Genomic DNA, 15,282 nt, shown 5'->3' with positions numbered 1-15,282 from the left:
CTCCTCGTCCTGGGTGTTACTGGGGGGTGTAGAGGTGCCTGGTGCTGGGCCAAATGTCAGTGTAGCCTGGGGGTGATTATAACACCAGCCCCATATCTGTCCATACTGTGCGGGGGTGCAGTTCAGCCATTAGTTCATGCTGAGCTTGTACAAGTCTCCTGGACTACAAGCCATTTCTTTGCACATCACCTGGAAGTCTGGTTTTATTCCTCCGTACATTGTGCTACCTCCAGATGTCACCCATTTTTCAGGAAGGGTAACTCATCGCCATTTAGTATTGGTTTTTTATACAAATGTATAACTGTCGTATAGTGTTAACAGCTAATTATACAAGAAATCTTTACTGCCCCCATTTTCTGTTCTTGTATAGCTCGTTGAGATAATTTTATGCACAATATCTGTCTTCACATTTTTAACCTACGGAGCCTCTGGGCTGGGACTGCAGAATTTTTTACATTTTCTGTGGGGTTGAGGTATAACACTAATTTTAAACAGCGCTTGGAGCAACCAGTCAGTTTTAAACAAACTTATACACGAGGCGCAAGCGCTGACTGCCTGTACAACAGTCAAGGTAGGTCCTGCTGTCCTTGCCATGCATTCATGCGCAGGAATCCTTGGGCCTCATTCAGATTCCAGAACCCGGGCATAGCGCACAGCTGGTGCAGGGGTGAGTGCACCCCACTATACAGGGAGATGTGCGGTGAGACACCCTCTGTATACTTTGATTGTGGGCCGTGGTGTGGCCGGACTACAACCCCCATCATTGAGCTGCAATGCCAGTGGATGTGTGGCGCTGCCTTCCCATGATGCTGTAGGCCTGGGTATGGCTATTTCCGGAGCGAGGAGCAGACGCCCAGGGTTGGAGTCTCTTAGGATATGATTCATGCGGGGGAGGGAGAGCTGCTTCACACACTGCACCTGACAACCTCCGCTGTGACCCCAGGTAACCCCAGTATCTTCCTGACCTAAGGAAGCTGCCATAGAGGGGGTTTTGTGTGAGGGTCCGTAGACTCTGGTGCTGATGACCCGGTCCGTATGTCATCCTTCATTGTCATGTGACTCCCAGTAATAATGGCATCACTGGGATGGGATCCAGAAGGGAAGAAGGAGCCCAACCCAGATTCCCCGGAGCCGGAGATCACAACACGGAGCGATGACATCACAACCGATGAGTCACCAGGAAACATCCAGTGCTGCTCCGGATATGGATCTTAAAGGGAATGTGGCAGAATAAGTCACTGGATAGGACATGAGCACGAGGGGGTCTGATCCCTGGGGCAGGAGCATTCGGGTCTATATGGGTTTCATACTTCAGTACCGCTCTATGTGCCCTCCCTACACTCACTATCGCCCCCTGTAGCTTTTGTTTAGGATCTGAGAAAGTCCTTCTGGAAAACTCAGTAGGGCAGCAGTAACATTGTCCTTTATTTAAAGAGAACCTGTCAGCAGGCGTAACCCCACAAACCTACCTTATAGGGGCTATTACGTGTCGTCCAAGCGAGTCCTTATAATACATCAAGGCTGCATTTATGCTGAAATATAAACATATAGGGAAGGAGGCGGGGTCTTGGTGGGTGGGTGGTCGCTAGGACTAGGGAGGTGGGGCAATGTATATTCCACACCCCAATACTATCATTGGACTTGCATCAGGTCATTTGCATATAAGTTTACAAACTGATTTTCTAACATTGCAGACATGGGGATAGGGGGCGATGCTTTTTCATCAGTTTTTAAAGAAGTATTTATTTTGGGTAGGTTAATTTGCATGGAAGGTTTTCTTTAAATCTAAAAACAAGTGAAGTGGAGAAGTGTCATGCGTGGAGCTCAGCTGGAGCCGAGAAGTTTTCAAAAGTTCGCCACATGCATCAATTTTATTCAATCCAAATGTATTCGCCATGATGCGCGGTACTGCCAATAGTCACACAGCCCCCAGTAACCAATAGTCACTCAGCCCCCAGTAACCAATAGTCACACACCCCACAACAGCCAATAGTCACACAGCCCCCAGTAACCAATAGTCACACACCCCGCAACAGCCAATAGTCACACACCCCACAACAGCCAATAGTCACACAGCCCCCAGTAACCAATAGTCACACACCCCACAGTAACCAATAGTCACACACCCCACAACAGCCAATAGTCACACAGCCCCCAGTAACCAATAGTCACACACCCCACAGTAACCAATAGTCACACTGCCCCCAGTAACCAATAGTCATCCACAATACAAAGGCCAATAGTCACACAGCTCCAAGTAACCAATAGTCACCCACCCCACAACAGCCAATAGTCACACAGCACCCAGTAACAAATAGTCACCCACCCCACAACAGCCAATAGTCACACTGCCAGAGTAACCAATAGTCACACACCCCACAGTAACCAATAGTCACCCACCCCACAGCAACCAATAGTCACACAGCCCCCAGTAACCAATAGTCACACACCCCACAGTAACCAATAGTCACACTGCCCCCAGTAACCAATAGTCATCCACAATACAAAGGCCAATAGTCACACAGCTCCAAGTAACCAATAGTCACCCACCCCACAACAGCCAATAGTCACACAGCCCCCAGTAACCAATAGTCACACACCCGACAACAGCCAATAGTCACACACCCCACAACAGCCAATAGTCACACAGCCCCCAGTAACCAATAGTCACCCACCCCACAACAGCCAATAGTCACACAGCCCACAGTAGCCAGTAGTTACGCACCTCTCATTAAACCACAATCACGCAGCCTTCAGTGACAAGATTTTTTACTAAAGGTTTTATTTTGGAGTATTTTATTAGTAAGAACATTAACTTGAATAATGAAATAATTTTTTTGCTCCCCGCCTTCAAAAATCTATAACTTTGTAATTTTTCAGTGTACAAAGCTGTGAGGGCTTATTTTCTGTGTAAAAAAACACATTATAGTGGCGGTATGTGATATTCCATGCCTTATACTAGGAAGCAGGAAAATAAAATTCTGTGGGCTCAGTTTTTACGGCTTTCACTGTGCGCTCCAAATGATATTTCTACTTCTTTATTCTTTGGATCAGTACAATCACGGCATCATTTATAGAGGTTTAATAGTTTTTTAATACATTTATAAAAATTAAAACCTTGTATACGAAAAATAAAATAGTTTTTCCATTTCTGACTTCTAACTTTTTCATACTTCACTTTATGGATCTGTGTAAGATGTCATTTTTTGTGGGATGAGCTGATGTTTTCATTGCCTCCACTTTGAGAACAGTAAAACCTTTTGATTTCTTTTTATTACATTTTTTAATGCAAAATGGCAACAAAGTGGCATTTCGAACATTTGCGTGCTATTTTCCGTCAGTTTTTTTTATTTTTTGATAGATCCAGACTTTTGGGATGCAGTGATCCCTAACATGTTTATGATTTTATTTGTTTATTTTTATATCGGGGGTGAAAACATTTAGGTCATTTTATTTTTTTAGACCCCCTAAGGTACTTTAACCCTAGGGAGTCTGATTGCTCCTATCATACTACTGTATTGCAGTATATGGAGAAATTGCTATAGATCTTTAACTGCGTGCCACTGGTACATTGTTACATATCTTCAGCAACGAAAAGGTCCAGGCTCTCATGGCGAAGGATTGTCGGGTTTTGACTGCAGCTGGCGGCAATCAAGCAGTTAACACCGGCGATAGATAGCTTCTAAACCAGATATAATTCCCAGGTCATGTATGAAATGTGAATGTATGGATTCCCTCTTTTATGTGAAATCTCACCCGTTTGTGCGACAATGCGCAGAGAAAAGTCATATTTACCTGAGACGAGTCAAGTTTAGAAGCTCAAGGAGTCTCTTCAGAGATTCTATAGAACCAGAGATACAGACAGTTTTTCTTTTTAAAATGTATCCAACTTTATTATTCCTGTTATCCCGGCTCCGGCTGCTCGAGGCGCGACAGTTACCAAAGTTTCAAAATGCTGGCACACAGATCACTTTCTAAAAAGAATGGTGCCAGCATTTTTGAAAGATTGGTAACTGGCGCGGAGGCCTGAGCGAGGGAAACCCGAGCCCCCTCTGCCACTATTACAGTCTCCGTTATATAAACTGCTCCTGGCTGGAGCTCTAAAGCCCCTCACAATGTCGGCCAACTTTCTGGAGGACGTTTTAGGCGCGGAGGCGACGCACCCAGGCTTAGAGTAATATGATGGCGCCATCTAGTGTCCCTGCTGTGGAACATCCATATTGGTGGGTTACTTTTTTTTCTAGCCGTCTATTGTTTATTCTTCAAGTTAACAAAGTTGTTCAACTTTTTATGAGTAGTGGTCACACCCCGAAAACAGCGATCAACAACCTGGGATTATCCCAGTTTCCAGCGAAACTGGTATGGCCTGTTACGTTGCAGATTTGGAGGTAGGTCAATTTTTGGAGACTTAATGTACAAATTTAAGGGGGATCCAAGTGTCTTGTAAGAGAACCCAAAGAGTTTTGGTGTCATATCACGAGGGCTGATAACACTGATGTTTTCTGCTATCGATACCGAAGCAAGGTGAGAACTAAGATAAGTTGGAGAAGAAGAACCGAGCTGCAGGACATGTAAGCTAGAGGAAGAACCGAGCTACAGGACATGTAAGCTAGAGGAAGAGCCAAGCTAGAGGAAGAACCGAGCTGCAGGACATGTAAGCTAGAGGAAGAACCAAGCTAGAGGAAGAACCGAGCTGCAGGACATGTAAGCTAGAGGAAGAACCGAGCTACAGGACATGTAAGCTAGAGGAAGAGCCAAGCTAGAGGAAGAACCAAGCTAGAGGAAGAACCAAGCTAGAGGAAGAACCAAGCTGCAGGACATGTAAGCTAGAGGAAGAACCAAGCTAGAGGAAGAACCGAGCTGCAGGACATGTAAGCTAGAGGAAGAACCGAGCTACAGGACATGTAAGCTAGAGGAAGAGCCAAGCTAGAGGAAGAACCAAGCTAGAGGAAGAACCGAGCTGCAGGACATGTAAGCTAGAGGAAGAACCAAGCTAGAGGAAGAACCGAGCTGCAGGACATGTAAGCTAGAGGAAGAGCCAAGCTAGAGGATATGTAAGCTAGAGGAAGAACCGAGCTACAGGACATGTAAGCTAGAGGAAGAGCCAAGCTAGAGGATATGTAAGCTAGAGGAAGAACCGAGCTACAGGACATGTAAGCTAGAGGAAGAACCGAGCTGCAGGACATGTAAGCTAGAGGAAGAACCGAGCTACAGGACATGTAAGCTAGAGGAAGAGCCAAGCTAGAGGAAGAACCGAGCTGCAGGACATGTAAGCTAGAGGAAGAACCGAGCTACAGGACATGTAAGCTAGAGGAAGAGCCAAGCTAGAGGATATGTAAGCTAGAGGAAGAACCGAGCTGCAGGACATGTAAGCTAGAGGAAGAACCGAGCTGCAGGACATGTAAGCTAGAGGAAGAACCGAGCTGCAGGACATGTAAGCTAGAGGAAGAACCGAGCTGCAGGACATGTAAGCTAGAGGAAGAACCGAGCTGCAGGACATGTAAGCTAGAGGAAGAACCGAGCTGCAGGACATGTAAGCTAGAGGAAGAACCGAGCTGCAGGACATGTAAGCTAGAGGAAGAACCGAGCTGCAGGACATGTAAGCTAGAGGAAGAACCGAGCTGCAGGACATGTAAGCTAGAGGAAGAACCGAGCTACAGGACATGTAAGCTAGAGGAAGAACCGAGCTGCAGGACATGTAAGCTAGAGGAAGAGCCAAGCTAGAGGATATGTAATCTAGCTCAGGATGTAGCTAAGTTACAGGAGAGGATAGCTGGGTTAGAGGAGAAGGTAAATAAGTTGGAGCTATGGTAGAGGAGAAGTGAGATAGTTTAGACAAGAAGTTACAAGAGAAGTGACCTAGATAGGAGTGAGCTAGGCGAGAAGTTAAGAAGGAGAAGTTAACTTAAATGACGGGAAGGTTAGGTTAAAGGAAAACCCCTATATTCATATGAAAGAGGATATTCTAGGTGCCAGGGATCCATAGTTACAACCCCCTCCTGAAACACTCACACATTTATAAATTTATCTCGCACAACCTCTCCATTATTTCTACCTATGTTATGGCCTCGGTATGAACCACAGAAGGATCCATTATTGAGGTACTAACGCAACGCTGCACGTATTACACCCATCTAATAGTGACCTTTGTGATCTCATTAGCTTGCGCCAGTTTTGTGTGGCGGCGGCTCTGCGTCCAACAAGACAGAAAAAATGTTACCTAAGGCTGCATTCACACTAACGCAAGGGGGATGTATATACGGCCGATATACGTCCCCCATAGACGGCAATGGGCGCACGGCACCCTACGGGAGCGGTACGGTGCAGCACACGTGCGGCACCGTACCGCTCCGTACCCCATTAAAAAATAGGACATGTCCTATTTTATCACGGCATACGCCGCCGTGCGCCATGTATCCCTATGGAGAGGGGTGGGGGTGAGCAGCGCCCTCCCCCTCCTCCTCTGCCCGCGCGCTGCCGTGTGTCCTCTGTGCTACAGTACGGCGGGCAACGGTAGTGTGAATCCAGCCTAAACGGGTTTTTACTGCTTAGTCCAACCGTGCACCAAAAATTGCCGTGAAGGGGGCTCCAGTTTCAATAAGACCCGGCACCAGTTCCCGGCGTCGGTTCTGCGGCCCCCTGCACACGACACAGGACACTGCACTAGTGCTGATCACAGGCGCTCCCCAGTGAGTGCATACAGTGCATACAGTGGATTTGTATTTATTGATATGTCTGCCGCTGGTGATGAAACTAGGAATCCCTTCCCCAGTGCCAGTACAGTAATAATGGGGCTCACTATACAAAAATCAATATCCCAAAAAAAAATTTTGTATACACCTGCGCTGACCGGGGGGGGGGGGAGGGGGTGTATAATTATCCAATAATTGGCATTCTACCACCCATGACCCATGAGTATAGAAAACAAGTTTGTGTTAAAGGATTGCAAAGTGGGTATTGGATGTACCTGTAAAAAAAAAAAAAGTCACTCGAATCAGCCGAGTCGCAGCATACAGTTTTTTGGGTTTTTTTTGGCACCCTCCTGCTACAGCTACAAACTTCTACCCAAAAGAGCTTCACTACCTAACCCGGGGGATATGGTGATCCAGCAAAGGCATTGTTAAAGAAAGACAACGGGGACCATTTGTCCACTATAGGAAGAGCAATAGGATCGTCTTATCTTCTGAAACAGGCACCTTTACATGATAGGGGCTCAGGTGTCCTAGGTTATACCATCATATAGACGTATATACTCCCAGTGGCACACTGGGACAGAACCTGAAATCTGTAGCTGGATCTGGGACCCCTGGACGCTCTGCTATATGTTATCATCTCAAGACACAGAATAACCTGTTAGATTTCTATCAGGATCATATAGAAAAGACTGAAACCCTCCTATAAGGAGATCTCTGAGGGCTGTGGATACTGAGTGAGAATGAATACATCCCCTACATGCAGGTGATTACACATCCTGGCCACAAGGTGGCGAATGAAAGTAGAGAAGCATTGGAGAGCATGGCCGGCTCATGAGCATAGCCGCTGCACGATGGGGGGAGCATAGCCGCTGCACGATGGGGGGAGCATAGCCGCTGCACGATGGGGGGAGCATAGCCGCTGCACGATGGGGGGAGCATAGCCGCTGCACGATGGGGGGAGCATAGCCGCTGCACGATGGGGGGAGCATAGCCGCTGCACGATGGGGGGAGCATAGCCGCTGCACGATGGGGGGAGCATAGCCGCTGCACGATGGGGGGAGCATAGCCGCTGCACGATGGGGGGAGCATAGCCGCTGCACGATGGGGGGAGCATAGCCGCTGCACGATGGGGGGAGCATAGCCGCTGCACGATGGGGGGAGCATAGCCGCTGCACGATGGGGGGAGCATAGCCGCTGCACGATGGGGGGAGCATAGCCGCTGCACGATGGGGGGAGCATAGCCGCTGCACGATGGGGGGAGCATAGCCGCTGCACGATGGGGGGAGCATAGCCGCTGCACGATGGGGGGAGCATAGCCGCTGCACGATGGGGGGAGCATAGCCGCTGCACGATGGGGGGAGCATAGCCGCTGCACGATGGGGGGAGCATAGCCGCTGCACGATGGGGGGAGCATAGCCGCTGCACGATGGGGGGAGCATAGCCGCTGCACGATGGGGGGAGCATAGCCGCTGCACGATGGGGGGAGCATAGCCGCTGCACGATGGGGGGAGCATAGCCGCTGCACGATGGGGGGAGCACAGCCGCTGCACGATGGGGGGAGCACAGCCGCTGCACGATGGGGGGAGCACAGCCGCTGCACGATGGGGGGAGCACAGCCGCTGCACGATGGGGGGAGCACAGCCGCTGCACGATGGGGGGAGCACAGCCGCTGCACGATGGGGGGAGCACAGCCGCTGCACGATGGGGGGAGCACAGCCGCTGCACGATGGGGGGAGCACAGCCGCTGCACGATGGGGGGAGCACAGCCGCTGCACGATGGGGGGAGCACAGCCGCTGCACGATGGGGGGAGCACAGCCGCTGCACGATGGGGGGAGCACAGCCGCTGCACGATGGGGGGAGCACAGCCGCTGCACGATGGGGGGAGCACAGCCGCTGCACGATGGGGGGAGCACAGCCGCTGCACGATGGGGGGAGCACAGCCGCTGCACGATGGGGGGAGCACAGCCGCTGCACGATGGGGGGAGCACAGCCGCTGCACGATGGGGGGAGCACAGCCGCTGCACGATGGGGGGAGCACAGCCGCTGCACGATGGGGGGAGCACAGCCGCTGCACGATGGGGGGAGCACAGCCGCTGCACGATGGGGGAGCACAGCCGCTGTACGATGGGGGAGCACAGCCGCTGTACGATGGGGGAGCACAGCCGCTGTACGATGGGGGAGCACAGCCGCTGCTTTGTATCGCATGCAAGCCGGCGCTGATGCGCCACAATCTGATCGCGTGCGCCAAAAACCCGGGGCAATTCAGCGCAAAACAGAAAAAAACGTGAAACCCGGCGAAAATGAAGAAATGAAAATGAACCCTCGTATGAAGATCCGTGAAACAGATTGGCGAAATGTCGGTGGTGCCGCCGCCGCTGCTGCAACCAGATTACACATTCACACAGCAGAGAACTGACATGATACATGTAACTTGTGCCCAAACCTTCACTATGACAGGCGCCAGCATCTTCGGCGCTGTGTCCACGTCGCACACTGTGTGATGGAAGAGGAGGCCGCGCCGATCGGCCTGGTGTCACTATAGCAGTACCAGGACGCCGCAGCAGAGGAGGATTCGGGGAAGAGGCTGCTTAAGGCGCCACTAACCGCTGTAAATTATGGTCAAAGCTGTAACGACTCTGCTCCCGTTTCTCCTGATGCTCATGTTTATTTGTGTCTCTACTTCGCCTTTTCCGCGTTTCGCGCTGCACAGATATTTACGCCTCCGTTATACAGCATTTTCGTCCTTGTCCAGGGTCTTCTCACAGACGGGACGTGATGTAGAGCTGCCTGGTGCTGTTACCAAAGGTAGCGCCATATGTGTCCCTGAAGCCTGGGGGAAGAGGGGGACACTAGTGAGAGGTCTCTTCTATAATAATAATAATAATAATAATAATAATAATTCTTTATTTATATAGCGCACACAGATTACGCAGCGCTGAACAGAACTTGCCAATTCCCTGTCCCCAATGGGGCTCACAATCTAATCAACCTACCAGTATGTTTTGGAGTGTGGGAGAAAACCTGGAGGACCCGGAGGAAATCCATGCAAACTCGGAGAGAACATACAAACCCCTTGCAGATGTTGACCTGGATGGGAGCAGCCACAGTGGCTGTAGTGCTAACCACTGAGCCACCGTTCCGCTTCTATCGGGACAGTCTAGGATTAAAAAGATGGCAGCTTCCAAAAATCAGCAACAACACCTGTCCATACAATGTGGTTGTGTGGCTCATCCCTTCTCAGGTGGTGAGGGGCTGCAAAATCACTTCCCACCACTGCACAGGGGCAGCGCTGTATTGTCATATTAATGACACGCCTTCTAACGAGATAATAAATGGTCCGAGTCTCTGTAGGGTAATCTACCGCTGGGTCTATAGGTACATTTAGGCTCAGGTAAAGGTAGTAAATATGGATTTACTGTATATTCCAGGATTCTAACTTGTGATGTGTCCTCACACTGCTGTGCTCACACTGCTGTCCTCACACTGCTGTCCACAAAGGGACTGAGGGGCTACAGTGTAACATTGCAACGGCTTAAACCTGCTCCTCCAGGGTCTCAAGGTTAGAGACGTGCCCCTCAGGATTACTCACCCGGTATGAAGCCTGTGTATCTGGGCACCAGCCCAGCAGGGCTATAGATTTTAGCTTGTGGCCAGTAAGTTGGTTTCAGTCTTCGCTCTGAGCTCGTGTGAGGAGGTCTGATCTGAATCTAAGAGAAAATAGGAGTAAAACTCAAAGCGGGCCCGGGGCACATAACGGGAACGGCAGCCATGATGTATTGGACAGTAGTATTGCCCATTATAGGGTTTCAGGACCTCAAAGACAAATGGCACCACTCCTGTCTATATGTACTGCTCTGCTTTACTGTAGTGACTAGGGATGAACTGCAATACTGCTCTCCGCCTGCGGACACGTGTGGTGCTGTTTAGCCCTGGCCATCCTATTGTACTTGTGTTCAGTATGGGATATTTCCTTATGTAGTAATCCTAAGGATATTTGGGAGGCAGGGAGTGTCTTATGGACACGACATTTCCTATTGATTTAAGCCGTTGCAATATTTTCATATTTGTTTGTATATCTCGGCATCTTCATGTCTGGATGTGGTGTTCAGACGCCGAGGGTCTAGGGGTCCCACCTAGTAGGGCCGGCGCCAGCACAGGGCATACACAGGCAAGTGCCAGGGCCCAGAGCTGCCGGGGGGGGGGGGGGGATTTACCCTTAGGTTACATGCACACAGGACCTGCATTCCCGTGGCCTCGGAATTGGTGGGTGTTGTAGAATTTACCGCGCTCCCTGGTGGTGATCTTATACCACTGCAGGCAGTGAAAGGCTATAGCCTTGAAGGTAGATTATCTGCATTTCACATTGTCTTTAACTGCTTGTAGCTCCCACTTTCATGAGCCTGATGTCATCTGAGAGAAGAGATTGATATCTTTAAAATGACACCAGCAGCATTTTTCTAGGTCCTATGGAACTGAAGATAGGGATGTCTGAATTGACTCTCAGGCAAAATTTGACTCTTCTCTGCTCTTTATCACATGAGGAGGAGATGTTTTGTATAGGTACAGTAAATGAGAGAGATTTCAAATAAATGAGGGAATGCTAGAGACAACATTTTATCCAATACCTGAGGGGGGTGGTAGTTTCATGGGTTAAAATCTGGTGACAGGTGCCCTTTAAGGGTTGATAAGAGTTTGGTACCTGTTATAATTTGATGAACTTCATACATTTCACTATCAAATTTCTTACCTGCATGCGCTCAAATTCATCCATACTCGTCTTGACCCCTGGCCTATAACCAACACCGAAAGTCCAGCAGTAGCGGGGGATGAAGCCGGTGTAACCTAAAAGTAAATGAGTTACCAAAGTTTCAAAAATCTTGGCAAAAATGTACAATTTATAAAAGATTTTTACGAATATTTTTTAAAGATTGGTAATTGGCGCGGAGGCCTGAGCGAGGGAAACCTGGGCCCCCTCTGCTGCTATCACAGTCTCCATTATATAATCTGCTCCTGCTCCTTATATAATCCCCTAAAGCCCCTCACAATGTCTCCCAACTTTCTGGAGGGCGTTTTGCTTAGAGTAATATGATGGCGCCATCTAGTGGTATAGATGTGGAACATCCATATTGGGCTGTAACTTTTTCCTCTATGGATGCGGATTACCATCACAGATGTCTCAGATTATTTATCTTCAGATTGATGACGTTGGCCAAGAAGAAGCTTTACCCGCTATACCACCCAACAACGTGTGATCATCCCACAGCTTCTGCCGACTTACCCGTTATGGCCTTACGTTGCAGTCTTTGAGAAAGGTCTATTTGCGGATTCTTACTATACGATGTTAAAGGGGATGTATATTCTGCCATCGGCTTCCATTGTCTTGGAAAGGTGTCCTGTAAGAACAACCAAAAATGTCAAGAGGGGTGAAAAAAAACCTGCTCTACGTGTAATAGACATCCCTTATCTTGCCTGAGAAAATTACTCGGATAGAGAAGTTAACTTAGAGGAGTAACTGGTTAAGAGAGGAAATCTTAACTTAGTGAAGAGGAAAATAGTTTACAGAAGTTTACTAGGTAGGAAGAGGATGTAGCCAAGTTTCTGGAGAGTAGAGGAGAAATTAGAATGTTAGAGGAGTAGATAACTTAGAAGAGAAACTAGTTGAGAGGATAACTAAGTGAGAGGAAATAATAACCTAGTTAGAGGAGAAGGAGGTTAGTTTACAGGTAGGAAGAGGAGGTAGCTAAGTTACCGGACAGTAGAGGAGAAATTAACAAAATAGGAGTAGTTAACATAGAGGAGAAACAAGTTAAGAGAGGAAATCTCTACCTAGTTAGGGGAGAAGTAAGATAGTTTACAGGTAGGAAGAGGAAATAGCTAAGTTAGAGGAGTAGTTAACTTAGAGGAGTAACTGGTTAAGAGAGGAAATCTTAACGTAGTTAGAGAGGAGGAAAATAGTTTACAGAAGTTTACTAGGTAGGAAGAGGATATAGCTAAGTTACCGGAGAGTAGAGGAGAAATTAGAATGTTAGAGGAGTAGTTAACTTAGAGGAATAACTAGTTGTGAGGATAACTAAGTGAGAGGAAATAATAACCTAGTTAGAGGAGAAGTAAGTTAGTTTACAGTAGTTTACAGGTAGGAAGAGGAGGTAGCTAAATTACTGGAGAGTAGAGGAGAAATTAGCAAAGTAGGAGTAGTTAACTTAGAGGAGAAACAAGTTAAGAGAGGAAATCTTAACCTAGTTAGAGGAGAACTAAGAAAGTTTACAGGTAAGAAGAGGAGGTAGCTAAGTTAACGGAGAGTAGTGGAGAAATTGGCAAAGTTAGAGGAGTGGTTAACTTAGAGGAGAAACTAGTTAACAGAAGATGAGATAGAAGAGGTTGGAAGTTATCTAAGAGAGAGAGGAGAATTTAACTTAGAGAAATGATGTAGTGTATAGGAGAAGATAACTAAGCTAGAGGAGAAGTTAGATTAGATGGTATATAGCAGTGGTGGCGAACCTATGGCACGGGTGCCAGAGGTGGCACTCTGAGACATTTCTGTGGTCACTCAGACCATCACCACAGGACAGAGTTCACCACACAGGAACAAATCCACCAAATATTCCTGCAGTCCCAGGCAACTTGAGAGATGCTGTTCTCAGTGCTATTTTAAAGCAACACTTCATTGGCTGGTTGGAACTGCGGGAACAGTGAGAAGGTGTGGACAGGGCTGCATTATATTTGGAGGTCATCCTGCTGGACCCTTCATTCCTCCTCTACAGAGAGACCCTGGCGAGAAGCTATAATGAGAGTCTGAAATTTGCCCTCCTTATTTCAACTGTATTGGTGGCCTCAGGGGGCTGATACGATTGAAAGATGTGGAAGAACAGGCAGCAATAAGTTACTTCTTAAAAAGCCATGTTGGCACTTCACGGTAAATAAGTGGATTTAGCTTGTAGTTTGGGCACTCTGTCTCCAAAAGGTTTGCCATCACTGGTATATAGGGTTGAGGAGAAGTAAGCTGGGTGAGAAGAGGCATTGACTAAATTGTAGGAGATGGTAACTGACACTAGAGTTGTCTAGGTAAGAGGAGGTTAGAGGAGGAGATAGCTCAGTTACAGGAGCAGTTACCTAGAGTAAAGGAAATGTTTGGTAACTTAGAGGAGATGTTCAATTTACATGAAATATAAACTTCTTTGATATAGAGAAAGTTTTGTGGTTGTGAACAAGAGTTATAGGAGAGAGGAGCCACTGAGGGACAGAGCGACCATAATGGCTGACAGGAAGTTGTCACACATCTCCTTCCTGTCATGGCCGATGTCCTGTCTTGTACCTCTGTACTTCTTTCCTGTGGACGCTTCATCTGTCCCCTCATCACTGATGTTTGCATCTCTGTAAACTCATCCACTGCGTTGGAGACCATGCGACTGAAGGAGGTTGCGTGCTGATACTGCAGCATAGGCCTGTGACCTGCAGGGGGCGACACCCATGAAATAGTGGAAGGGGAGGGTGGACATTATTATTGGGGTACACGCTGGAGACTCTTACCTGCATATCCAGGGGGAATGTACATTTCTGGTAACACAATTTCATTCTCCACTGGAAAGCCGCCATCTTGTGCCCGTGGTAATTTAGGGGGTTCTGCTGTCTTGGTGGCGGGCGGCCTTAGTGGTGACAGAAGGGAGTGGGGGCTTTTCATGATGGAGGGGTCAGTAAGGAGGCGGCTTGTAGTGGTGCCATAGGTGTGTCCTAGCTGATAACGAAGCTGGGGGAAAAATCCTTCATAACTATAGGAGAAAAGAGAGCAAGTCATTAAAGGCGCACTCCATGCGACACCGATATGTTGTGTGCAGGTTCCTCGGGGGCGGAGCCTAGCACCTAAAGGGCAGTCACTGTTTTATGTTCTACCATCTTAGGACTACTCTGGAGTACTCCTTTAATTTGCAGTGTGGAAGGCCCTACGCTAATATTACATGGCCCGGGACTCCCCTAGGTTCTGGACACATTAGACAAGCAGTAGCGGTGCCCTTTATCCTTACAAGTCATGTGACATTATGGTAAATAGTATAATATGAGATCCATTATTACCCAGGAATGTAGTAGGGATCAGGGGTGAAGATGCTGCTCTTAAGCTCCTGCGACATTTTACATTATAGCTCCGACCGCTTCCAAGGTCCAGGAGACGGAACATGAGGTACTGGGAGATACAGACACGGGAGCCGTATACAAGAGCTGTTACTAGGTAACCATTGTGAAGTAAGGATTCATCAGAATCTACTAGGCCCAGACCATGTCTGATAACTTATCTACATCATCAGATTAGATACACAGCTCAGTCAGCATCACGCAGGATAGGCTTAGATACACAGCTCAGCAGTCAGTATCACACAGGATAGGATTAGATACACACCTCAGCAGACTGTATCACACAGGATAGGATTAGATACACACCTCAGCAGGCAGTATCACACAGGACAGGATTAGATACACACCTCAGCAGGCAGTATCACACAGGACAGGATTAGATACACACCTCAGCAGGCAGTATCACACAGGACAGGATTAAATACACACCTCAGCAGGCAGTATCACACAGGACAGGATTAA

General features: G+C 48.0%; 1 protein-coding gene across 3 annotated transcripts; it reads right to left on the bottom strand.

Annotated features, from left to right (window-relative positions):
• Nucleotides 1-9,341: 9,341 nt before the first annotated feature.
• On the bottom strand, nt 9,342-14,890 carry CIMIP2A (ciliary microtubule inner protein 2A). 3 transcript variants are annotated; one of them, XM_072123962.1, is made up of 7 exons: nt 14,764-14,890; nt 14,224-14,462; nt 14,009-14,145; nt 11,975-12,089; nt 11,444-11,538; nt 10,286-10,403; nt 9,342-9,526 (listed from the first exon to the last, which is right to left on the bottom strand). In XM_072123962.1, the coding sequence occupies exons 1-7, from the start codon at nt 14,817-14,819 to the stop codon at nt 9,456-9,458; spliced, it is 831 nt and encodes a 276-aa protein (XP_071980063.1). In that variant the 5' UTR covers nt 14,820-14,890; the 3' UTR covers nt 9,342-9,455. The 3 variants fall into 3 exon arrangements, with proteins under 3 accessions (XP_071980063.1, XP_071980066.1, XP_071980065.1); XM_072123965.1 differs by having other exon boundaries at nt 14,224-14,440; nt 14,764-14,856; XM_072123964.1 differs by lacking the exon at nt 10,286-10,403.
• Nucleotides 14,891-15,282: the final 392 nt, after the last annotated feature.

The sequence above is a fragment of the Engystomops pustulosus genome, chromosome 9 (genome assembly GCF_040894005.1).
Source record: "Engystomops pustulosus chromosome 9, aEngPut4.maternal, whole genome shotgun sequence".
NCBI lineage: Eukaryota > Metazoa > Chordata > Amphibia > Anura > Leptodactylidae > Engystomops > Engystomops pustulosus.
Note: the sequence above shows the minus strand (reverse complement) of the source record. Positions and strands in the feature narration are given on the sequence as shown.

What these genes read in the sequence shown, in the direction of transcription:
- CIMIP2A (XM_072123962.1), bottom strand. Translation starts at nt 14,819, where the DNA reads ATGTCGCAGGAGCTTAAGAGCAGCATCTTCACCCCTGATCCCTACTAC. An exon ending in CATTCCCCCTGGATATGCAG is followed by an intron (nt 14,146 to 14,223) that starts GTAAGAGTCTCC and finishes CGCCCCCTGCAG; the next exon opens with GTCACAGGCCTATGCTGCAG. An exon ending in GCAACGTAAGGCCATAACGG is followed by an intron (nt 11,539 to 11,974) that starts GTAAGTCGGCAG and finishes ATTTACTTTTAG; the next exon opens with GTTACACCGGCTTCATCCCC.